Source organism: Dermacentor silvarum, chromosome 6, assembly GCF_013339745.2.
Source record: "Dermacentor silvarum isolate Dsil-2018 chromosome 6, BIME_Dsil_1.4, whole genome shotgun sequence".
Lineage (NCBI taxonomy): Eukaryota > Metazoa > Arthropoda > Arachnida > Ixodida > Ixodidae > Dermacentor > Dermacentor silvarum.
The window spans coordinates 134754529-134780972 of NC_051159.1; the positions used below are offsets into that span (position 1 = coordinate 134754529).

General features: G+C 45.5%; 1 protein-coding gene across 2 annotated transcripts in view; it reads right to left on the reverse strand.

The window, feature by feature from the left end:
* Positions 1-7545: 7545 nt before the first annotated feature.
* The window catches only part of LOC125946410 (uncharacterized), a 94523-nt gene continuing 75624 nt past the window's right edge, over positions 7546-26444 (reverse strand). For both annotated transcript variants that reach the window (XR_007467567.1, XM_049669532.1), the window contains exon 3: positions 7546-7955. Coding sequence is in view for 1 of the 2 variants with exons in the window: in XM_049669532.1 (XP_049525489.1) it covers positions 7797-7955 (159 nt within the window). In the remaining variant the exon portion in view is untranslated. The remainder of the gene's footprint in view (positions 7956-26444) is intronic.

Here is a 26444-nt window from a genome sequence, read left to right on the forward strand (position 1 = left end):
CGTAACAGTGACATATCTTTCCAGCGTAAATTGTTTGGGAAACCTACGCTGGGGCAGATGGCACTATTTATAACTTATGTCTCGCCACTGCTATGTACATATATACTAAGTGAGTAAATAGAGGCAGCGGATAAATTTTGAGCACTGTTTAAACTTTACGCAGCAAAATTGCTTTTTCTACTACATTATAGATGGCGTATTCAGCAAATACTAACTTACATGGCCGGAAACGTTGGTGGCTAGCTGCTGTGGCGTTGCGGAACAACCACGTCTTCCCGAATATCATCTTCTTCTTAATGTATATCTGTGCACCCGTTTACATTCATCAATCTCTGTGACGACTGTGTTTTTTTTTTCTAAAGCAGAATCTTTATTCTAGTTGTTGGCAATAAACAAGTGCTGAAGCAGCACTCATCACGAAAGCACCGAGAGGAGTAGTCACAGCGCCTGTATATTTTGGATGTTCTAGCGGTTGGCACCCGTTTCTGCATGTTTCGGCTGTCTGTCCCCCTATTTGGTATTCCAAATCTCGCGAATAAAAAGCATGTAGCTTGCCTATAAATATAGAAAAGAATAGGCGTTGCCGCAATCACACTCCTCGGTCTTCCTGCTACAACGAATAGTACCATGGAATGATCTCAAAGTGCATGAATACGAACAATGTAAATGTTTACGGTATGCATTAAACTAATTTTGTTCTGCATAAGATATTACCCGCCCTTTTATTTTTTTCCTACCAAATTATGAAGACGGAATCGTTTTGTATCTGACAAAACATAATTGAATTTAGCCTGGAGAACTCCCCAGGGGTCCGTCCTCTCGCCGACGCTCTTCAACCTAGTGATGATCGGGCTCTCCGAACGACTCTCGAGGATCGACGGGCTAAATCACACCATCTATGCGGACGACATAACGATCTGGTGCTCGGCGGGGTGGGATGGCTTCATCGAATCCGCCCTGCAGGAGGCCATTGAAACTGCCGAGTCCTACCTTGAAGACACCGGTCTCAAGTGCTCCCCCACCAAGTCGGAGCTGTTGCTGTACTTGCCCAAACGCCGTGGCGCCAAGCCCAAAGGGTGGAAACCTCCGGCCGAACGCAACATCACACTCCGCATAAGAGACGGTCGTATAGTTCCCAGGGTAGACTCCATCAGGGTCCTGGGTATGATCATCGAGTCCAGCGGAACCAACACCCTAACGGTGCAGAAACTAATGACTAAGACTGAAAATGCAATACGACTCGTACGTAGAGTGGCCAACCGGCACCACGGCCTGAAAGAAGACAACCTACTGCGTCTTGTACATGCGTTTGTTCTCTGCCACTTTACCTATGTCGCCGCCATACACAATTGGCTACGTGCGGAGCGCGACAAACTCAACGCCGTTATTCGAAAGGTTGTGAAACGAGCCCTCGGCCTCCCTATCACCACTTCCACGTATAAACTCCTCGAGCTCGGCGTGCACAACACGCCAGAAGAGATCGCCGAGGCTCAGGAGCGAACGCAGATAATCCGACTCACGACCACCAAGGCGGGCCACCACATTCTGAGCGAGCTTGGCTTTTTCTCCTCGATAACCAGGGATCCCCCAGATTTGACGCCGGTCCCCCGCGATATCCGAGACCTTATCATGATCGCTCCCATTCCGCGAAATATGCATCCCGACCTAAACCGAGGCAGGCGCCTTGCGCGAGCGACCGCCCTTCTCAGGCGCATAGACACGAAAACGGACGATGTCTCGTTCGTGGACGCCGCTGCCTATCGCAACAACCAAGCCTTCGCCTCGGTCGCGGTCTCATCCTCGCAGCGGATTCTAAACTCCGCCACGATCCTCACTCGAGAGCCAGAAATTGCGGAGCAAGTAGCCATAGCCCTAGCTATGCTCGACAGCAAACGGAATGTCATCTACAGCGACTCCAGACCGGCCATCAAAGCCTTCGAACGCCGTGTCGTCTCGGACCAAGCGTTACGCATCCTCCGCAGCGCGGATCAGAGTACCCTGAAGCACCACACCGTCATCTGGTTCCCCGCCCATTTCGGACGGGTGCCGGGTGCCCCGCCCATTTCGGACGGGTGCCGGGTGCCCCGCCAAACCTCAACGAGATCGCCCACGACGCAGCGCGTGCGCTTACTGACCGCGCCGTCCCAGGGCAACCTCACCTCGCGGAGATAGAGACCAACCGGGATGCACCCATTACGTATAATGAAATCACCAAACACTTCTACCTTGGACGCCGCATCTTTCCGCCCCCACACCCCAAACTTAACAGACCGCAAGCGCTAGCCCTACGCTTATTACAAACAGACACGTACCCAAACCCCGCCAAACTCCACGTTCTCTATCCTGACGCGTACCCCAGCGACATGTGCCCCTCGTGCGGATACACGGTGACACTCACACACGTGCTCTGGGAGTGTAGAAACGCTAATCCCGACTCTACCTCGGACAAGTGGGAGAAGTCCCTCAGAAGCTCGCTTCTCACCGACCAGCAATGGGCTGTCTAGCAGGCCCACGAAGCGGCCGCCTGGTATTCCCTGTCGGTCCCTACGTGGGAGACGCCCACTACGCCCTAAGCGCGTCCTGCAGGACCCAAATAAAGTTTGTCCAGTTAAGTCCTTGCACTTCCGTGTTTATTTGTTCTTGAGCTAACTCGCAGAAACTAGAGAAAGAATCGTGTACTATCAACAATGTTATTGACAGAGCACATTAAAGGCTAACAACTCAACATGCCAGCCTAGGCTGTTGCGACGAAGGAGACGTTTTCATTCTTGAACGAGCCAGATCATTTCAATGGCAAACCTGTCCATTACACTCGCTTTATCCTCGACACGAGCTTTGGCTTACACTGTGCTAATGAAAGCCTTCTTTAAACAAAGATAGTCAGCTATTCACTCAGTTCTCGTGACAATACTCAACGAAGAATATCAGCCGTATTAATGAACTTGTTGCATTCGATGGTCTAAAGCCTGAACCCCATAGTGGGCGCTGCGCAGCGCTGTCAATACGTAGCGCTGGCTCCAGTGCCTTACATCTCAAAACATTGCGGGGAGAAAGATCCACACAAAAGTTTCTAGGGACTGCAGTGTACACACACACTCGTTAGCCCCTCACTTTCACGATGAGTTTCAATGGCGTGGCGATATGTATACTCGGTTGCTGCAATCCTGGAACTTATTCAGATAAGCCCATTAAACGAAGCCAACATACATTCCACCTAAAATAATAGCCTTTTAATTCAGCTTACGATAGAAGGCTGCTAATAGAACAGGTCCAACGTCAATTTCATTTTTTATTGTGTGTATGATTGATCCATGCCGAAACACATTTTTCTACGCACAGTGCTAAGGCAAAAATTTGCTACGGAAAGCGTAAGTTCTCAAGATGTTAACTGCTGTACATTCAAGAGAAAGCATTGCAGTTTGCAAGGCAAAAATTTCGTTTACCATTAGAAATACATAAGGTTGTAAGCGTTCTGCAAATTTTTTTATTGAGAAAAAAAATGAAGAGCGAGGAAAAGGCCAGCTCAATTGACAGTGTTCGTGTCCCTTTAAAGATTCTCCTGAAGTAATGAATTTCTCAGGTTTATGCAGAGCCTCATTCTTATAATGAAGGTGGCTGACGGGACTACTGCGGAGGCGTAAGGTAAAGTCAATATTACAGTAAAAAAATATTCACTTGATGCCAGCAGCGGCAGGGCATTGCAAGGATGTCTACAACGTTGGCCACACACAATGCGACTTTAGGGTATTTGCGAGTGTCGAACGTTCGCCAAAAGACACTTCAACTTTAGGGCTAGTTACGAAGCTTTCGGGCAAATAGATTCAAATGATTTCTGCCTACAGCCGTGGTCACACATGTGCCTTAGCAGAAAGCATGCACATAAGCTCAAACACAAATACAGAGACACATATAAATGCACAGTCATGTTCCCCACATATTTTGTTCTTGGCTTCAGCAAGGTTTGTGTGGCGTACGTTGCCCTGTTTATCAACAAAGTGACCCTCCCATTCCAGTATGCTGCGTCTCCACCCTCACAATTTCCGAAGCGAACTTGCGCCTCCTTCTCTCAATGCGTCTGCGTGCTCGGTTACAAGCATCGTTCCACTTTGGATTATCTGGTGGTTGTCTCTGGCTGCAAGTGTCACGTCAGGCTGCGGACGGCAAAATTATCTTCTGCAAACAACTCGTGACACTTTCCAACGATACCATGAGCACCGATGACGCGCAAAAGAGTTTTTTCAAGTGCTTTACAATCGCGGCAATGCCACGATAACAATAACGAACGACAACCCTTGCGTACTGCAACTCGCCACAGGGCCCCGCTTTCCGTATGAATCTCGCTACTCCATTTATCAAACACAACTAACAGGCTTTCCGCGTTCCAAACAAGCCCATTGCAGTATTTTTTCTTCGACAGTTCACTTTCTTTCATGTCTCAACGAGCCGAAAGACCGTGTGGGAGCATGTTGGTCATTTTCTTCGCGCCGACATTCGGTGTTTGGTCCTGGACTGTCTACTTCGATTTACATGCACAAGGTATTACCTTCTTCTTTGTACTCTAAGAATTGATATTTTTTAGCGTGTGTATGAGCATTATGAAGCGAGCACAGTGCTCACTGCACGTGCGCAATTATGGCACAAGCTACACAATCCGTCGAGTGGCGTGCGAAAATCGTGAGCGGTGGTGACGTCCCTGCGCAAACGCGGCAGCAACCAGAGGGAATACAGGACGCTACAGTAGGCGCGGAAGTCTGCGCACGGTAGGTAAGTCACCCGTAAGTGTTTAGTTCGAGGGGAGGCTCAGGAAGTGCCCCATTGAACGGGGTTTTTAAATATTTACGCCTCGTTGCGCGAACGAACCCTGACTTCTGACAAGAAAAGCCTTTCTCGGTTATCGATCGGGACGGTTCCCCTAATGAAGGCCGTGAACCGCATTGCTGCACGTGGGGGACCAGATCCGCGTGGTCCCTACTGTGGCTACCGTCTTTCGCAACTTTTGTCCACTTTTATTCGGCATTCCTTTGTCCTGCTCTTCTTTCTATGTCTTTGTTTTCTACTATAAATTTAACATTTTCGTTCTAAAAGGTACCCTTGGGCTGCCTCTGGACCATAGCTTTCACGGCTCTGGAAAGTAAAAAAATTACATGTTTTACAGCCATAGAGCTGTGTAGACTCTCGTGTCTCCCTGTACCATTCTGTACCGAAAACGCTCCATTCGTGGCCATAACAACACCGGCTAACACAGTTGGTTAGAGTATCAGATGCTCTCAACTTACGGTTTTACTAGAAATACCGTTTCCGAACCACACAAGTCTACCACATGGCCCTACTCGTCTATCCATGTTTTCTCTTCCGTTTACGTTCTTTCCACAAGTATCACACTGAGAAGGACACAAGGCAAACTGCTCTTGCGTCTCACACTGTTCCGTGTGCGGAGGGTCAAGACGTGCGATGCTGACTGTCGGGCTGCCACTTCATCGTGTCTTCCAATACAACAGTTCCCAGAGCATCAATCCCGCTCAACAACTCAATTGCATTTGCACGTGTGCGCACGGTCATGTGCAGTGAGCAATCTTATCACGTGTTGCCCCCAGGGGTGTTTTATAGCTGGCACACACACAAAAATGGGAGGGGGGGGGGGGGGGCGACATGTTCTCTGTGTACGCAGCGAGTGAATTAAGTTGATAAAGAAAGTTTCGGTTCGCTTGCCGTCCTATCCATAATGCAGTTTTGGGAAACCGGCTAACTAGAGACGGATCATGATCGCCTACTCTCATGTGAACAGCTTCACACGCGCCCGGTGCGAGGCCTTGACTATCAGAGCAGGAGCGGGTCCTTACGCTGAGCTGCCTCGAGGCAAACTTTTGACGTGGTTAGCCACATAAGTAATTACCGAGGCTTGAGTAGAGCTCTCTAGCCATGTTTCCGTTAACGATATAATAGCAGGTACCGCGCTCTGACGGCAACGATGGTTTCAGTTGGACTAAATTGGCCGCGCTGGCTCGAGCTCGGGCGTCTTTAGGCCTGAATCCGTCCCACCTGTGCTGCGGAGCGTGCAGCGATTCCGCTCCACTGATATTCTGCCAGGCCTTATTGGAGATAGGGAGGATATAGAGAGAATGTTTAAGGATGAGTGCTTCTATAGGACAAGTTTAGAGCGGCAGAGTCCTTAGTGTGACTCGCCGAATCTTTTGGCGCATGAAAGCTTCGTGGCTCCTTTCGTCGTCTCCTTCAGCTTAGAAGTTTCCCAGCAGCAGTCTATTTGAGCGCATAAGTTGTTTATGCGCTGTCATAGCTATCTTAAAGGGTCTTTATTTATTTATTTATTTATTTATTTATTTATTATTATTTATTTATTTATTTATTTATTTATCTATGAAGAGCCCCGATTCGATAGTTCAGGGTTAATAAGTCGCCGGCTTCTCCAGCGTGGTAGTGGTATAGCAACAAGCGGAGTCAGTCAGCGTGTCATGCTTGGGCGGCAGTTGTTTCAACTGAGATTTTACGGCGTAATTGTGTGGTGGTGTTGTCAGTTAGCAGTCACATGGTAGTTTTCAGTTCTGCATGGTATTGATGCATCGTAATATCCATAATATTGTTGCGAGGATGACCCAGTAGGCAGAAGACCACGTTTATCGAATATCACATTTGTCCCGCTGATCGTTACCACATAAATACGTATCAGATGAGTAGATATGGCTGCGACCAGCCCAGACACAGATCGCGCCCACTGTTCGCCGTTCGCGTTGCTATAGAATTGTTTCGAAATAACGTTTCTGTCTGCCGCATGCACGTGCCGTCTACCACAGTCTTTTTTCTGCGTAACAAAGCTCATTGCACAGACACTACGTTGTGATTGCCGTTGTCATCATCATCAGCCTATATTTTATGCCCACTGCAGGACGAAGGCCTCTCCCTGCGATCTCCAGTTACCCCTGTCTTGCGCTAGCGTATTCCAACTCGCAGTCATGAGGGAGGTAGTGGCCGAATACTCCACCAGGGAGGCCAATTCCTGTTCTGGTGAGGGAGTGACTTTGATGAAGCTTAGTGGGCCTTCCTAGTTTGGTTGCACCGGAACTAGTATAGCTCCACTAGCTCTCGGCAATGTATTTTTTTTCTTGCCGGTGTCAGGCACCACTCGATGCCTGAAAATGTAGTGCACTGAAGTAGGATTCGAACTTACGACCTTCAGATTTGAGGCCGGGTATTCCACCTCTGCTCCACGCCACTACTTATTGCCGTTGTAATTCTGCCTAAATGTACAATAATTGCAATGAAGTAGAATCTGGACGCACATTTCCATTCGCGCACAGGAATAAATCTTCAATTGTTGTACGATTTACTGCCCTTCAGCATGAAAGGAGAGACAACGAGGACATATGGACATATATTATCTTGCATTTTTTAGTACACTACATTGGCATCTAAAGGAATGAAAAAGAAACTTCAGCGAGGTGATCTGCAAAGCGGTGCCTACTTATTCGTGGCGCCCAAAATCTCTGACAGGCAACCAATATCTCAAAGAGATGCTATCCTTCTACGACGCTGCGTGCGCATATCGCATCCGATTTCTCTTGCGAAAGCCATCAGCTGGGCTTATATTTCTAGTTGCTGCACAATGATTGCTCGTACGTCATTCTTCAGCACATGGTCTCCTCGAAGGGAGGGGCACATGACTGCCGTATTCATTTTTTCTCAGATGCATCCCATTTAAACACCGTTCTTTGTGTCATTTGCATAATAAGATTGAGACAGCCGCTCGTGTCGTTGTCGCTTGGAGCAACGATGATGCCCACCTATTCATAGTTGGCTTTCCCGGATGACTCCAGGAGGCCTATACTCCATGGATGTCGGAAGGGGCGCATCACAGCCAAGAACTGAGAAGGTGGGGCGATTGCATTGAGGTGACTACGCATCAGCTGCCCAGCGGAGTCGTGCCTGGTCTTGCCACTCTTCTGAAGTGGAAATAAAGCACGGTTACGACGCGCCTTTCAAATGACGCATGCAGTGTTGACGATGGAATGATTGCCGATGTAAAAGTGGATATGTCTGGATATCAAATATCCCGCTTAATATGTAATACTTGCAGAATTGTACAATTTCCCGCTGATCTTTTAATATCACTCTCGACAATACTACTTTCTTCGCCTATTTATCTTTTTGGCCAGTACAATTGTTTAGGGAGGTGAAATACTATCTTTTATTTCTATCGGGAAACCCCCGGGCACAGCAAACCCCTCCTGCTGTCACAAGGCTGATATGCGATGCTGTGCAAGTTGGCGAAACTACTTTAGAAAATAAGAAAATTTTTGTGTTTCTTCCCGGTGAGCCAGTTTCGTGTGTAATGAAGCTGGTGGGTACGCTCGACCCTCTCCCTCACCCTCACATGGTTTTCCCCGCGTGGCTCACGCGTCTCTTAGAATTTGGCTTCCCCGCGTATCAGGTGCGGCACCCGTTATCGGAAGTTACGCAATAGTAACAGAGATGGTGCGAGTGTTCCTCTGCTAACACCATCTGACGGCGGGTATACTCGGGCACACGCACACGCACACACACACACACACGCACGCACGCACACAGGCGCGCACACACAAACGCACATACAAACGCACACACAAACGCAGCACGCGTGCACACACACGCGCACACACGAACGTACATACATACATACAAACACACACGCACGCACGTATACTCGCACACGCACGTAGACACAGACACACACACGCATGCACGCACACACGCACACATGCACGCACACGCATGTACACGCACGCACGCACGCACACACACACACACACACACACACACACGCACGCACGCACACACACGCACACACACACACACACGCACGCACGCGCGCACACATACACACACGCCCACATACACGCACGCAAACACGCACGCACACACGCACGCACGCACGCACACACGTGCGCACACGCACTGAGAAAACAGAGAAACCGCAGAGCTCAGGGAGCTAATTTAAAGCGAAGTGCGAGTCAAGACTATTTAATTAGGCACGCATACAGGAGTGGTAGGTGACACGTCAGTATCCCTGCCATTTTGTTTCTTCCCAAGACCGCCACTTCTGCACAACTAGAGCCGCTTTTCTGTTAATATGCGTCTCTTTTTTTGAGCTCCCACAAAAGAGGCGATTCATTGGAACCACTGAGGGAAGCTCGTCCTGGGGTCTCGTTAAATTGGCCCAGCAGCAATTAATTTCTTCAGCGAACAGGGAGTAAAGTCGGAGAGCTAGAAGTTCGACTGAGCACAACGCTGGCGGGCTTCTAGGCATAACAGCGCAGACGCACGGGCGCTGTGCCAATAGCCAAGTGTAACATGGCGACGTGTGCAGGGATCAAATTCAAGTAAATAGAAAAGAAGCGCGCATGTTTAAGTTTATAATCTGGGCCGGGATTCACAAAAACGTCTTACGCTGGAATTGTGCGTAACAAAGAACTTTAGCCAATCCGGATGCCAGACATATCATTAGCAAAGGCGGCCAGCCACTGGCAAAGCGAACTTACGAAAGAAAAGCTTTGTGAATCTGGCCGCTGCTTATTAAGCATAAAAGGAAGTCAGAGGAGCGACATGGGTAGAAGATTCACTATTTTTGCTGGCGTGAAGCGTTAGAAGCCGACTGCGTGGTAGGAAACCACGAACGCATTTAAGTACAGGTCATCTGCGAAAGAGGAGCTGAGAACGCACTGAAAAGCGAGATCAGAAGAAATCACTAACTTCCCCGACACCGCGTTCACCCACTGTTCGCAGCTGTACGCTTCCCACCAGTCAAACATGCGTCACGTTTATTAGTACGGAGACAGTCAATAGGAACTCGTTCCACCGGCCAAGTGCAAGCGGCACATGGGAACATTTTGAAAACGATACGAATACACGTCACACGTTAACATGACAAAGATATGGCCAGAAAATACGTAGCGCCGAAGGAGGAGTCAAATAGGCGAGCAGACTTTCCAGCAGTGCGCCGTGTCAAATTTTTTTTACAGCAAAGCTGTTAAGGGCTTATAAAAAAAACTCTCATTGGCCGTATGCTGTATGCGCGAGCGAAAGCACGCGAGGGACGCGCGCTTTCACGTGTAGCGAACGAACGGCGGAGAGCAAACGCGACTTCCTCCGTCGCGCGAAAGGCCGGGGGGGGGGGGACGGGAGGGAGGGGAGGCGACATTGTGTTGCGGCATCAAATGCGTATCGTGCAACCGGGCAGAAGGGGAAGTGGAATCTTGCAGGCAAAAGTAGGAAAGCGGGAAGGCTGTGCGAGAGGGAGGGAGTGTGGCTTTTGCTCGGCGAGCAATTTACTGCGTACTTGTACTTTGCGCGGTGAGGCGCGGTCGCACGCACCGTATCTTGAAAGCGATCTGCAACACGGCTCCTACCTTTGTATGCGCTGTGCTTTCGCCGCTCAGTTTCCGTTGAAGCGATAGACCGCATCAACCTTCGCTAGCTGCTGCTGGCGCGCTTGCTCTCGCCAGCGTTTTGACAGCGGTTGTGTGCGGTCATTGAGTGTGATCTATTCATGTTTGCGTGTGCGCGCTCACACCACCGTTGTTAATTCAGCTAGTAAGCGAATGTGTCCAAGTTTATACAGCCAATAAAATTACTATTCTTACTTCGTATAGTTCGCACCGAACGCGCGCGGCGTTGGTGACGTGTTTATGAAGAACTTGCCAACCTTTGCCGTATACCCTATGTCGGTGTACCGTAGCGACCATAAGGCCATGGTCCCTGTGGTCACTAAATAAATGAAATCCACCGGATCATACATATTTCTCATTCTTTATTAGTTCAAATAACCAATTACACCTTCACATCTTAATAGTCATAATTGGAAATACATAATTCCCACTATAGTACAGATTTGTTGGTCTTCCATCTCCACCCCTGTGGAAGGGCTGACAATTTTTTTATTTCCAAGTTACCGTCGTTCAAATTCCTTGAGTCATTTGCAAGCACTAAGAATTTGCGCTTGGACTTTTAGTCGGTTATTTCCAGCTACAGCAATGTCCAACAACAATTTTGACACCCCTTTACGCATTTTGTACAGGAGACAAACTGCTCCAGTAAAAACATGTGCCGATCACACGTTGCTCTTGCTGAACATGCACTCTGCAGTTACGCTCTACCGGTAGTGCTTTGCACTTTGCCCACGAACAGTGATTAAGATTGTAATAGTGAGAACTGAAGAACACAAACTGGAGTACCATGCCGCGCAGTCAGTATACTCCGATAACTGGCGACCAACACTATACCGAGAAGTTACTCTGTTCAATGAACTGGAACACGTTGCAATATTGCTCACTGTATTTTTAGTACAACATGCTACAGAAACGAAATAATACTTTAGGTGCCGCGTTAGAGATTACCCACGCTGGACAACGCATTGATTCATTAAACCGATTGGAATTCTCTCTTGCCAACAAAGGAAGCAGGATACCTAGAACGACGTAAAAAATGAACGATACGTTAGTTCTTTTATATAAATGTAGTTTGTAGAGACACGGGTGAAAACCTCTCAGAGAAGAAACTGTGAGCCTTACCTGCTTTCAAAATCTTTAAGAATGTAAACTCTAGTGGTAACGTAGTCTCTCATATTTATTTTGGAACGTAGATGCCTCCTGAGACACCTGTAGCACCGACGCACCTTAGGGTTTCATGCTGTCATTAAAGGCACTCGAAGAGTTCTAAAGAAACTTTACTGCAAGGCACGTCCAACAACATACAAATACGTAATTTATAAGCTCAAGCCTCATCACTTGAGGAATCGGAAGTTGTCAAAGGGACGTTCACAAGAGACATTTGCGACGGTAGTGCCGCATTTGAGAAGAGAGTCCGCTTTCATTACTGCAGAATAGCGTAATATTAAGAAAATAAGAAAACAGCTAACCTAAACTATCAAGTAGTTACGGCAGCGTAAGTTATATAGCAAGATTTCTCTGTTTGGTTCTTGGATGTAGGCAATTAAGGAATCCCGAGTGAACGTAATGGAAACGTTTTCTTGGTAGGATTAGCGCGATAGCGAACTTCCTTAACTAGTCTTCCTAGAGAAATATATTAACGAGAACATAAGCCATCATAACCTACTAGCTTACCCTTGTTAGGGTCACGTCTGGGCATAGGGGGGAATAGCAAATTCCGTAGAAAAAAAAGAGAAAACATTTCTAGGACAAGCGGGGACAACTGACGAGATAAATAAGCCCCGCCGAAACATAACTTTACCCTATTTTGGTATCAATTTTCCGCATCTTTATTTCTACGTTTTCACCACCTCTACGCTAGCAATGCTCTAGCCGTGTTTTAATATTTTACACCAAATGCAGTGCATTCTCCTGAAATATTTAAAAACCAAGGTTTCAGGTGGCTAACTGCGCTGTAATGCACTTCTAGATGGATGCTGCGTCATCCTGACAAAACATGCTCAATGCTTTCTGCACTATTCTTCCACTCAACGTATTAATAGTCGTCATCGGCACTCCCTATTATGCGCGTTGTCAGACGCCTTGGCATCGTATCGAACAAACATTGCTATTGAAGTTATATTACTTGGACTGTGCAAAATTAAATTATATTACTTAGTATTATCAAATTATATTAGTTGGACTGATGGTTGATAAATATGTTGATATACCTATTTTTATTTCTGTATATTATTTTCATATGAATTGTGTTTGTTTTGTTGTATACGACCAGAAAAGTTAGCCTTCTTGCGAAAGCGTGACGATTGCGACGTGGCACTTGTTCTATTGTTTCTCAAAAGCTTGATAACCTCGAATATCTATGAAAGCAGCGCAATTTGGCACCCCGTTTTGTCACTTTGTCGTTGTATGGTTCTGCTTTAGTTATGAAAATGCCATACAAACAAGCCCATCCTCTTATCCTCTGTGAACCAACATCTGAATGTACTTCTTAATGTTAAGAAGGTGAGTTATGAAGCACTGAAAATGATAGGGGAAAGCGACAATGTAAGCAAATAAGAAATAATGTGTCTACGGTAATTTCAATAAACAATTTCATCCGGCAATGCTCAGGAAATAAATTTTCTCCCTCTGTGTTATTAATATCTATGTCCATCAACCTGTAGACGCACACGATAATTTACACACTTCAGCTGCTTTTGCGCCTCCTTCGAACGCCGTTTCGAAATGAAGCCTTCAAGTAAAACTTGGATCCAATATACTCCCTGCCGCTTTTGGCTGGTGCCGGTGAAGGGGCAGTTGAAATGTAATTAAACTCGAAGGCCCAGATGCCTCTTTTTGTTTGCTGAAGCGCCCACCGAGTGCCAACCAGGGAAAGTGCTGAAAGTAAACACAAAAAATCTTCAACCGCGCCTCTCTTGGAAATGAAAGCAGATGAGGAGACCCTTCTGTTTGCACGACAATCTTGATCCAGTAAATAGTTACACGCAGTACTACAGACGCTTTAGAACTGTCGTAATAATTCTTGCTGTGCTTAGTGTAGAACACCCTGGACACATGACGATTTGTCATGCCTAACATTTGTTGCATGAACCCTACACTAACTCGACTAAGCTGTGATAGATTAGATTGTTTACATAGTGAAATGCACTAAAATAGCGACAAAGTGACTTACGAGGTAGACAAAGTAATGAAGCTCGATTAAGTGATGCTTTGTCCTTAAATTGAATGGGATGAGACCTTAGCTTCAGTGTCAGTGCACGGAATCGACAGCAGGACAGACACCCCGGGCACGCATGCAGTCTCCCATCGAGTTACAGCAGCGACTGGTTTCGATTGGACCGGTGCTGCGCCTAAATGAAATTCAATTATATGGTCACTATTTTGAAAGCGTGAACGAGATTGCATTGGTCGCTTCCTAACAATGATAGGAACAGCGCCAAATTAAGTAGTCCGCAACGAAAACGATTTGCGATAGATAACACCGTGAAACTCTATTTACCACCGTCGAAACAAAGAAGCGAGTGTATCATTTCCATTTAGCGAGTGAACGCGCGACGCCCTATAATAAATAATCTGAAGAACCTGGATTAACACGTCTCGCTACAGGTGTCGTGTGCACGGATATGCTGTCTGTGATAGATGCTCCCTGGCATTAAAGTCTGTGAGTAAAATTGAAGACAAAGAAGCAGCCCGCGGAACTTTACACGGATGGAGACTGAAGCTCGAGCTATATGGCCGAGCCGCACGGAATAGGTCACGTGCTACACAGAGGTGGTTCAGGGGGATATGGTCAGCGTAGCAGACGTGGCGGGAGACGGATAAGATGGTGTCCAGGGCACGGCAGTAGGGGCCTGCCGTGTTTTTGGTCCAAGACTGCTTCTGGCTCCAACCCGGGCATGACAGCGCGTCCAATGTCTTCCTGTAGCCTGCGGTTGGTGAACGTCGCAAGGGCGTCTGACCCGGGCCGACCAAGCGATTCCCGCGCCATGTGGAAGCGTCACCTGGCGAACGCCGACAGGGTGTCCGGCCGTTGCCTTTCTCCCTACACCAGCGTTAACCATCGCCGCCTGATCGGAGCTAAACCAGCGTTGACTTTTGACGCTTCTGTTACATGATGTGATGAACTCGCCCCTATTTTAAGCTTACTACCTCTCGCATAGTTATACTTTGTTGACCTACCAGATGGTTGCTCTGCATGTTATGCACTTGCTTCCTCATTTTGACGCGTTAATTATTATTGTTTTGTTTTGTCTTGCATGCAGTAACAGCCTCGTTTCTCTCGATGACATTTACGTCATGGTTTTTTTAACCTTTAGCACAAGCCACAGGTCTTTAGCTTGGTGACCACAGGTCATCTTTATGAGCATTTCGTAAAAGTTAAAACAACATGGGTAGAGGACGTGCTCTTGCAAGACATATTACGTTGGGTTCTCACTTCGAGCGTGTGAACTTAAAGTGCGCTAGTCAGGTAACACATGCATGTCCCCTGAAAACGGAGAACAAACGTGATGGGCAAGTTGAGGATCAGGAGTTGTTTTCCCATCCTTTAGTTGAGCTTGGAGCCCACGATTGTTTCATTTCTTCCCTGTAACAAAAGCTGTCCTGACTAGCTTAGGCAGTGTACAACAGTGCATGAAGCAATATATATATATATATATATATATATATACATAATACATACATACTTATATATGCTTAGTCTATTGCTGTATATAGAAGACAGAAACAGTTGTCAATAAAGCAGACAACTATGACCCAGACGGCCGCGTCATGCTTTCAGCTACAAAACAAGGTTGAATGTATTATAACTTCACTGGGAAGGTGGTACACTGAGCGTTCCTTTCTCCACCAAAACATCGCACACGTTTTCATTCACGTAGTGTTCATGCGCCTTCAAGCTCGAAGGACAGCCAAGAAAGCGAGCTTATCCATCCTCGTCGCACCCTTACAGAGATCCAAAGGGCCCAGTAAATAAACACATTACAAGAAAACGCTGCGAAGGTAGAACTATATTTACTACACTCAAGATTGAGTGCAGAAAAATGACGCCAGCTCAGGCTTTAAGCGCACCGTGGAGGTTCATCCTCGAGCAGAGGATGAACTTAGGGTGTTAGTTCTCCAAAGAGCAGCAAAAAAGAGTATCTGCGAAAATAGTAGGAGAGGGCCCAGACGACGCTCGAATTGTTTTGTTCTACCACGTAAATACGAGCCCGGGGGAGAAATGCTCGAGAGCGCAGTCAGTGCAGAACGTAATCACACAGACTTGCACAAAGAAAGACACAACACAACCATCAGCGCAATGTTGTTCCGGAGTCGGTAAACGCGGGAAGGCAAACGGGAGGTGAAACAAGCCGGGACGCCGCTCGCTGTAGAAACAAGACCAACTTGACGGATGATAAATCCAGCAGGGGTCCTTTCAGAAATGGTTTGCCTTTAAGAGCATTTATTTACGCTGCTAGAGGGCAAAATGCGCAGCTCTACAGTTTTCTTGCGATAAGGAAGGAACACCTTCGCGAGGGGAAAAGGAGAAGGCCTTGGCGAGAGGCAGAACATCGCCAAATACACTGCAGAATAAAAAAAAAGATAAAGTTGGCAGGGTGGCAGTAAAAACGAGATCAAGAGACCGAGAGATTTTGATTAAATTTACAGGCATAAACGGCGTGCAGTTCGAGCGAGAACTCACATCGTTTTTTAGGCTGCTTTGCTTCATTCCTGTTTCCTCTATGACACTGAAATATATTTTTTTCAAGGATCGCCTTCATTCAGTGCGGAACTTCATAATTTGCCTGTCCCCTCGCGCATTTATTCGCAAACAATTTGCTTCGTAAACAACACTGCTGATGCAACACAATGCTCTCTTGCCAGACTTTCGCGAGAACGTTGAACGTTGCTACACATCAGCAGCGCTTCTTTACAGCCGTACTCGGGAAGCTCAAGAAATCTTTTAATGTCGAACTAGCTGATCGTTGAGCGTTTGATCTCCGAACTAGGCGGAATTTTACAGTGAAATCAGATCGGAGCTCTAAATCAGCTTTGCGTTCTGTCCGTCAAGAAAAAAAAGTGCTTCATCGTCGTCGCTTTCCCCTCCCCTTAGTCTTTCCTGATTGTAGGGCGGGAAAAATGTTTGGACTGATTATTATCTTCTTCTGGGTGAAATATTTTTTTCTTTTTAAAAGTTGTAAGAAATGCTAGATGGTGCCTGCGTTCTCACATAGCGGTTCTGTTTATGTACTTGAAAGGCGCGACGACATCTTTTGGCGTATTAACAGTCGAAATCACAGTGCATTTAAAAACAGAACGCCACGATTTATGCAGATGTATGCATACAGCCTTTGCGGCCTCCTCATTTGTTAAGCAGGTTTGGAAACAGGCTGTGTCAAAAAGAAGACGTCCTCATGTTATTACGTTTCGGCGAGACTCACGAAATACTGCTAAAACCCGGCTTTTTGTCGCTTAAGCGACCAGTTATAGGATGTAGTTTCGTAATACAGGCATGTAGCACATTTTCGAGGTTTCAATAAATGTGCGCCAAGAATGCTTTACGAGCGTTGGTAGCTGATTTAGGCTGCTCGGTATTGACGTCATACGGATTGCAGCACTGGATAGCACAAAGCAGATTTTCCTTTGCATTCACTACGCCCATGTTTCTTCCAATCTTTTAACAATGTTTTGTGCATTCCTTCATGCTGCCGTAAAAATTTGTAGCACTAAGGCGCATGTTTTTATCACGATAACTATAATTATGAATTGCTTAATATGTGAGTTAAATGTGACGACAGTCTTGTTTCTTGCTTGCTTATTTCAGTGCCTACCAACAGCTGAAGGGCTGTGGCGGCAGGGCAACAGTGCATACGAAGAGTACAAACATGCAGTAAAGGTAGAGAGCATCATTTTGAGTAAGGGAATGAACAAATTGACGTAACTGCGTCTATATACTTCGCGCTCTGCCCAAAGCCATGAAGAGCCATCAAGCCCAACTTTCTGCACATATGCACAAACAATTTTTCCACAGTTTAAGCAGGAGTAAATGATCACACACTTTGTCAAAAGCTATTGTCAAATCAAGGTAGACTGTGTCCATTCGACTGCGGTAAAGCACTGTCGGTGCGCTGTAACCTAGAAAAGCATCGATGTCGGATTCTGCGCATCTACCTTCCGTAAGCCCATGTTGAAGCGAATACATTTTGAGCTTTAAATATCCGCACAATTGTCCGTGTAATACCATTTCAAAAACCTCTGAAAATTCTTAATTAAAGAAGAAAAACAAGAAGGGTGTTTTTCACGTCACAACGATCGGCAGCCACAAAGATCACCAGTCCATGAAAAAAACCCTCTTTCCCATAAATCTCTTCCAACTGAATATGTGCACCAGTTTACCTTTGGCAGAATAATATCTGCATAATTATGAACCTCGTATTTCGAAAAGTCAGATTGATTTTTTCGCGTTCCAAAGTAATTTGTAAAGACATGGGCATTAAATTTCGGCGGGAAGTAGTAGCAGCAAAGCAGGAAGTTTGCGTCATGAAACGCTCGTAGTTCCATCCACACGTATTCGTAGTACATTTCATGATCTTTCGGATAACACGGAAGCAGTTCCGACTTGCATGATATTAAAACATCGCCGCCAAACCTAGCCATATCACTGTACTTTCTGTCCGCTCTGGTCACAGCAAACCTATCTCTTAAAGAAGACCTGCTTTAGCATGACTTGTTTAGCCATGCTTCCGTTGTGCAAATAGTATAACTAAAATCAAGTACATGTGCAAAGAACAACCCTCTCAGTACCCAAACCTCTCGTGTTTAGGTAATAATGATGACCTGAACGTCATCATCAGTGGCTTCTGGTGCCAAACTGAAAAATCACGCCTGATGATGCCCTGTCATAATTTAAAGGTTGAATGTTTTTGTGCCGTTTACATTTTCCCAGGCATCAGCTTATATTATTGAAGCGTCACCGACAATTTATTAGATAATTCACTCACTCTTCTCGTGCAAGTGTTATTTTAAGTAAGGCACGCTAAAGTGACTGCTGGGTATATCAAATGTACAAGATAAATACATGGAAGCGGAAAAGTTGTCAGGTAAAAAAAAATATTCGAGAAGTGTTGAGTCTTCATCGATGCCATTTACGCAACTTCCGCGCCTTCGGTGCGCTTCTCCTTTGAGACTGGTGCCAAGGTGGATTGTTGAAGAATGTCGTAGATATCAAAGGAAGTCAGTGAAGGAAACGAAAAGTAGAGCGCTTCTCACTCAAGAGGCACCACTTTATCTCTTTTGAGATGTCGCCGTATTCACGTCTCCTTCTTCTGCACTGTATAGGTTTTCAAGCCTCAGGAAAAAATTCTATGCGCATTCGCTTTGATTATTGATCTTTAATTTTTACCTTGCAGCTGCAAATAATGACGTTCGCCTGAAATATTGCTGGAGGGTTGCCTGTCGGCGTTTATTAATCATATCACCTAGGCTGCATGCAGAGACTGGATAAAAAAGACAAAAACGGATACATCACTCAGCAGCGGGAGCTGTTGAAAGAGCGGCTCACTTTCCTGCCAGCTTAGTTTGCGCCTTTTTTTGTTTTATTTCGACTTCTCAAAAGATGTCAAACTTGGCAGGCAGATTTCCAGAGAAAATAGCAAATCAAACGAAAACGTAAATCGTGCTCCATGGCATTTCAACAGCCCAGACACTGCGAATATCAAGTGGCCTATGCTCTCCAATAGTAAGAGAGAAGGAATGGTGAGAAGCATGACGCAACGCATAACGGATCTCAAAGGCAGGCCTTAATTTATATTTACTCTTTTCTTGTGAGTAACGTAGCTACACTTTATCTTGAGCTGACACGTTCACAAATGGATTCCATTGAAAGTCAGAATCATCTAATCTGCATTTGTGGGCCTTGCCACCTATATCTACGGTTATCGCAGTTATAGAAAAGAAGCTGTTTTCAAAGCGCGGGAGACGTCCACTCTAGTGGATTTGCGTGACTTCTTTTTCGCTTGGTTTAACCCACAGTCAATGGCGCTAAGGCTGAGTGCCTCAAAATGCACCTAAGAAGCCGGCAGCTCGAACTGGTCAGCGTTGCGTAAAACACGCGAGAACACACACACACACACACACACACACACACACACACACACACACACACACACACACACACACACTATAAGTTCGTATATAACAGCGGCGTCACCTTATGGACCACCACGAACGCACGCGTCACACGTAATATCAACAGTCAGTGCTTTGTGAAGTTGTTATGCATGCAAGAATAAAAAATAGCGTGCTCTTTATTGCTTACTTGATGTTCGGTGTTTTTCATCTTTTTGTACGAACAGAAAATATTCTATCCAAGCTGTTTCGCGAGCTATAGATAACAAATTTTTGGCGTTCGCATTTTCTTAGATGTCGGCTGCTCTTCCCCAGATTGCTACTGGTTCCAGTCAGGTGCTTCTCCGCTACTGTGAGATTTCTCAAGTCTTCCAACTCACGGTTATTGTGATGCACATCCATTACCAGAAACAGATAGCGGTATCCGCTATTGCATGAGGCTCAATAAAGAATCCCAAGAAAACAATCATGCGAGGCTTACTAAGTAAGTAGTCAAACTGATGTCATTTGGACAGCAAGCTGAGAGCCATGCGGTTTCGTTCCGTGGCAGTTACCTCGATAGCACCAAAGATTCACTTTCGTAAGAGGAGAATGGGGCCAGCTACGGGAGGATATATTATTGCAAAGGCGTACAGGCGATTCCTCCGAAAGGACGCCTCAACTTGACTTTTGTGGAGTAAATATACTACATGGTTATACGAGGCTTAAGCATGTCTCTTAGCACAAATGCGGTTAAGATGGATGGAAATTTGATGGACGCTTAAGCTTCGCCTTTAAGAGCGTATCTCGATACCTTTCAAAGATGCCTCACTGATTCTCACGCTTCCCGGCAGCTGCACCTTATGTAACCGTAATATTTACCGGAAAACGCTGCCGGCGGAAGCTATGCACGAAGGCGAGCTTTCTGGTCGAAACGGGGCCTCTTGCATTGGCTGATTCCGGAGGTAGTGCACAGCCACTGCAAAAAAAAAAAAAAAAATCAATTTTCAGGTTTCTGTTATTGTTTCGCACTTTTAATATTTCAGTCTGAGAAGATTTACCATAAAAGGCATGCGCTGTCGTTGTGTTTCCTAGGATTTGTTTGTGGGTTGTCATTCTCAAAATTCCGAGGAATAACTTTCTTCTATCTGGGGTTTTACGTGCCAAGACCAGTTCTGATTATGAGGCACGCCATAGTGGAGGGATCCGGAATAATTTTGCCCACCTGGAGTTCTTTATGTAGGACAGAACACGCCACCCTAGAACACATTCTATGGGATTGCGCACATGTTCAGGATGAATATGCAGTCTCCCCAGAACAGCTTGGGGCGCGGTGGAAAGCCGCGCTGATCAGCTCAGATCTGCAAGATCAACTATGGGCCATCCAGCGAGCTCGAGAGGCGGCCGGGAGACAGGGTCTCTCTAGGCCTGGGCCTAGGCGCGGCCTAGGCCCAGTCCTCAATCCGCTGGTCTAAATAAAGTTGTTTCACTCACTGGAGTTCTTTAACGTGCACTACAACGCAAGCACACGGACGTTTTTGCCTTTAACCTCCATCGAAATGCGTCCGCCGCAGCCAGGATTCAATCCCGCGACCTCGTGCTCAGCAGCGCAACGCCTTAGTTGACTGAGCCACCCCGGCGGGCCGAGGAATAACTTTGTCAAGAATGTGAGATAAGGTATGAGCAACTTTAGTGTTAGAATGGTGTGGCAATGTAACCCGCATATACCGCATGCCATATAGCAAGGCGTGGCATACAGGTATACATATGCTTAATTATACGCGGAAATTTTTGCTCACGGAAACTCCCCCAACGCCGACAGCGATACCGGATTTTCTGAGACATGGGGCCCTTAACTCTATCGCGTTAAGAAGGCACAGCAAGCTTCGTGTTAGTAGGAAAATAGAAATTAAAGTGGACAACGGAACTCCGGTGGCAGCCGAATGAACTTACACTACGGCTAAGTTCGGTCCCCTCCAGCGTCAAGTTCTTTTTGTCCATGGTAATTCGTCTTGTCTTTATTATCTGAACACTTCAATTAGAAGAAAAGAGCACGTAATTTCGCCTGCACTTTCCCTGACTTCAATGTCCGTTTGCTTCATCGAGCCCCCTCAGCTTCCCTTAAGCTTCTTGCTCAAGACAGCTTCATAAAACATTGATGAGCAGGCTGAGACTGGGGTGGCGTTTGTACAGCATCATGTACATGACACACGACGTGATGTCAACCCGAACTTCCTGGCCTGTGGGACACCGGAGAACATTTCGTGTGTCCTTTGCGAGAACACTGATTGCTAATCGCAGCGCCAAACACTTAGCGAGAAATTTGCTATTCTTGATTGACCAGTCGCCATCAAAGCACGAAATTCCGGAAGGCTGGAAAAATGTGATCACTCCTCAATTTTATTTCCAAGAGGGACTTTCTTCATGCCTCTACGAGATCTGAAATGAACAAGCGTGCGACGGAATCTGTACATGTTGTCATTATATTCAGGAAAGCAACACACACCACCTACATAAGTGGGGTTTTTGAATGGTTCAAAGACTTTTTGAATCTCGCACCGAAAAATGGTTCGCTAAATGCTAGTGTGGGTGTCGAAACTTTTTTTAACCGTTTAAAACTTTCAAATGGTCTCGTTTCCCAACTGTTCTCGTTAAAACAGCCAACTATTCTCGTTTTCCAAACATGAAGTTATTTCTAGACGAGACTGAATGTCCTGCGATTATTGATTTTAAATGTGAAATATATTAAAGGTCTCGCTTTTTCAAGTGCTACCCGTTTCTCTTATTTGACGTGGTGCCGCAGGTCAGAGAGTTAAAAATTTCTTGGGCATTGATCTCCACCTTTGTTTCATTAAATATCTCCCTCTCTCTCTCTCAAAGGCAAACACAGCGTAATTACCGCGTATACAAAATCAACTGGATTAAACCAAGAGAACACTCGTTAACGCAGATGGAAATGATGATATATCACCACAAGCTGTAAAACTCGAAATCACTGCCACTTCGCGCACAGTCGAACATCTTAAAACAGCAAACGCAGAGACTTGCGTTTCCGGAAAGCAGAAAGGAAGAAAACAACGATATATTGGTCGATAGCCCATTTCGAAAGCGGCACATCAGCTCTTGGTGGAAAGACAAAAAAGCATGCTTTTCGCCTTCTGTCGCTCGCACGTAGCGTCTGTGTACATAGACATCTTAGCAAATAGAAAGGAAAAATTGCAGGTTCCAGGAGGCATCTATTTTTCACAGCACTAGTAAAGTGGTAACTGGGCGAGTTGGTAATGTAAACTAGCACTGAATGTCGGGATGTAATGCTTGCTTTTTCTTTTAAACCGCTTCATCAATATAACGTGAATGGTGACTGCAGAGCGAGTACCGTATACTGATTCGGAGGCTGCAGCTTGTGGCTGCCCCTGGATAGCTGTTTTTGGTATATGTGGATAATGAACACCAACAAAAAAATCACCTGCACAGCATGTCGTATAAGAAGGACGTGACCTTGGGGGCCGAAGCGGTGGGCCTACCGTGAAAAGCGGCGTCATTCGTGCGGTATAGGGCAATGTCTCTTGCGGCCTCGACGGGAACAGCGGTAACGTCTTGCAGACGAGGTGCGAGATTCATCTGCGCTAGGCTTATTCAGTTGGATGACTAATTGGTTTTGGTCCCTGATATGTACCTTAACGCTCATGTTAACCGCACTCTAGTTTGCATCCGAGAGCTGTTCGTCATTGCTGAAGCTCAAGGTGAGCAAGCAGAAGAGTAGGCGCATGAGCACCGCCAGAAGTTTAGATGTTGTGCACCGTCGGTTGAAAAATAGCAAGAAGTAAATGCGTTTGAGCACGCGGCAGTTGAGAAAAAAGTGCAAACAATGATGGAAAGGATCAGGGAGTTGGCAACAGTCCAAACGGCAAAGAGAGAACAAAACTTGCCATTACGTTATGTGCACGATAATCCGCACTGTACATGATGTGCATATCGTTAAAGCTCGGTGAGATTGCATATGACGAGATTATTTTCTATTATTTCCAACATGCCTTTATGTACTGTGTTCAACCTCTTCGTTATCGTGTTGACGAACCTTTTGGGTTTCTGCCTCTAATTCTACGTTCTGTCACCCTCTCAGCATTTCCTCTTTCTCTTCTGACTTGACTGTTAAAAATAATTTCACTACATGTGAGCCAGGGACGCGGGCAAAAGCTTTCATTAAGAGCCGGCAGATAGGTAATACGATCAGACACGAATGAGGTTTGAGTGAGATTGTGTTGGCTCTGTCGCGGCAGGCATAAATGAGTAATCCAGTGAACACGCGTGGCTTTGGACGCCGGAAAGCGCGAACAAAGGAGTAGCGGGAAAGCTATCGCTAAAACCAACTCCACGGGGAACCTCCAGGTGGTGAGTTACGCTGTGAAGCAAACTTCTGAAGGGTGCTTTGTTTGTAGTATTCAATGCAGTGAGAGGAAGAGTGAGCGGGAATGAAAGGACGCGGATGGCTGGGCGGGGAGCTTTTGATGTACGGGTCCTATACACACGCACAGCCTTGAAATGTTTCACTGAGCCGGGCCAAACAAGCATTCATTTGCTTGTCGAGACCCGACTGGTACAGAAATGGGTGTGCTGGGCTTAGCATGGTTGCACAATATAAAGGTTTAATCATATAAGTTTGATAAAGTAACCTGGTCCTAATAATAAAATGACCCGCAGTATATTGTTGGCGGTAAGAGATTATTATCGCTACAAGAAAAATGCTTTAGTGAAGGAAATAACTCGTACTGTCGCAACACGTCTGAAAATCTGCTTTATAAAAAAAATTGTTTGGTCCCACTCTAGACCAGCAAGGACTACTAATGCGCAGAACCGCTTTCTCATCGGTCGGTGGGAGTCAGAATGCCTGCTATTCCTGATAGAGATCGTAATGATTGAGATCGGTCAGTCACGAGCATTTCTTGCATAAAAGCAAGTTTTGGGAGTTAAGGTCTAGGCACGTAAACGAGGAAATATAGGTATTCGTTGAATCGAAATCAAAATAATGGAAAGATTTGCAAGACAGAATACTATGAAGATGAGGCAGTTCTATATGGTTGCGGTTGCGCGTTCGGATTGAAACACACTGATTGCTGAGAATTACTTTTAATCAATAAAACAAAAGCAGTATTTTTCAATCTTTAAACGTAGGAGCGGTATTGTAGCATAATTGGGACATATAAAAAGTGGGGACATTATACAAGCGGTGTTTTTACCCATGCCTTAATAGGCGTTCTAAAGACAACATTAGTCTATTTATATTATTGCATGTCGGTATATTGCAAAGCTGAAGCTAAACCACTTCTGGCAAACGATAAACCAATCTAAAAAGCGCGTCCTGGCTGTAATACGTAATTGCTCCAGGACGCGTCTCTTAACATCTCTTGTAGCTCTGAAGCAAGCAGAAAAGTACGTACTAAGCTCAAATTCGCGTGCGTTCCCCACGTTCAATGACTGAAAACGGCTGGAGTCAGTAAGCAATGGCCTCCATAGACTTCCAGCTGATGCAATGCCAACTTTAGAATTCAGAAACACGACCGTAGACAGCACGCCCCAAGGCAACTTTCTGAACTGATTTCCAGTTCGGCTTAAGTTTAGTTCCACACTGCGGAATGTGTTCTGGCATGCACTGAGATAGCGGAGCTTATCCGAATGCGATTAACATTACAGTGAAGTTGTTTATGGCTAGGTTTCCGTGCATTTTTCGTGTTCGTCAACAAAAACTATCATCATCAGCAATGGCTCAAGCGTCGTAGTCTTCTTCCACAGCTGGCTCGTTGGCGCTCATCATTCCAGCGTAAAATTTTACTTCTCTTCAGTCGTCGTAATGGGAAGGCCGCGTTAAAAATTTTGTTTTTATTTACAGTGTATGAGCCATTGCTTAAGGAGGTATGGGTCATTCATTGTCTTACGTGACGGACGCATTTAATAAGAGAGGTGAAAGGAGAACGTGTGCCCGTACCTATCATCACGATATGACCACCGATCAGGACAATAAATATGTTCGTACCTTTGTTGAACATGCTTTAATTGTCACCTCTGTGTCCTGTGCTAAGCAGCTTCACTGATCATCCATCTTCACAGAGTGTTCAGGAACGGCTGATGAGTTTTTAATAATAATAATAATAGTATAATAATAATAATAATAATAATAATAATAATAATAATAATAATAATAATAATAATAATAATAATAATAATAATAATAATAATTATTATTATTATTATTATTATTATTATTATTATTATTATTATTATTATTATTATTATTGTTATTATTATTTACAGGAATTTTTGGTGAACAGCCATCAATATTATTGCATTATTTTTTTTTCACAGTGCAGAGTCATGCTCATACATTCGTCTTCTAATACTACGGAGGCTCGCGCCAACATAATCGCGATAACAGCTACATCAACTTCAGGTGCTGCAGCCTCGATTTGAGTGCGCTGCATCGGCAGAATTTACATCTGGACATTGCTGGAAATCTTATGAATGCCAGTTCGAAGGTTGTCGACAAAAAAAAAAGAAAAAAAAAGGATCAGAAAAACAATTCACAGGGTCGTCGCCTTTTCAGTGCTGTATTCTAGCAAATTATGAGCCTCGATTTGTCGACATTTATCACTGCGCTAAAAAATATGCTTCCTGAAGACAGCAATCTTATCGATTAAACTAGTGCACGAAAATAACAAATGCGCATATTACCGTAGCCATTTGGTATGCGTGACTCGCAAAAGGAAGAGCAAACACCCTGCGCACTTTATGGCCGAAGTATTACTTTGACCCCATTGCTTCGTGCATTAACAATATCTTCCATAGGGGCAATGCCATGAAATATTTATGTGAGACACCCGTGCAGTTAAAAACATCACCACTCCTGTCTTCAAATACTTTTGCGAG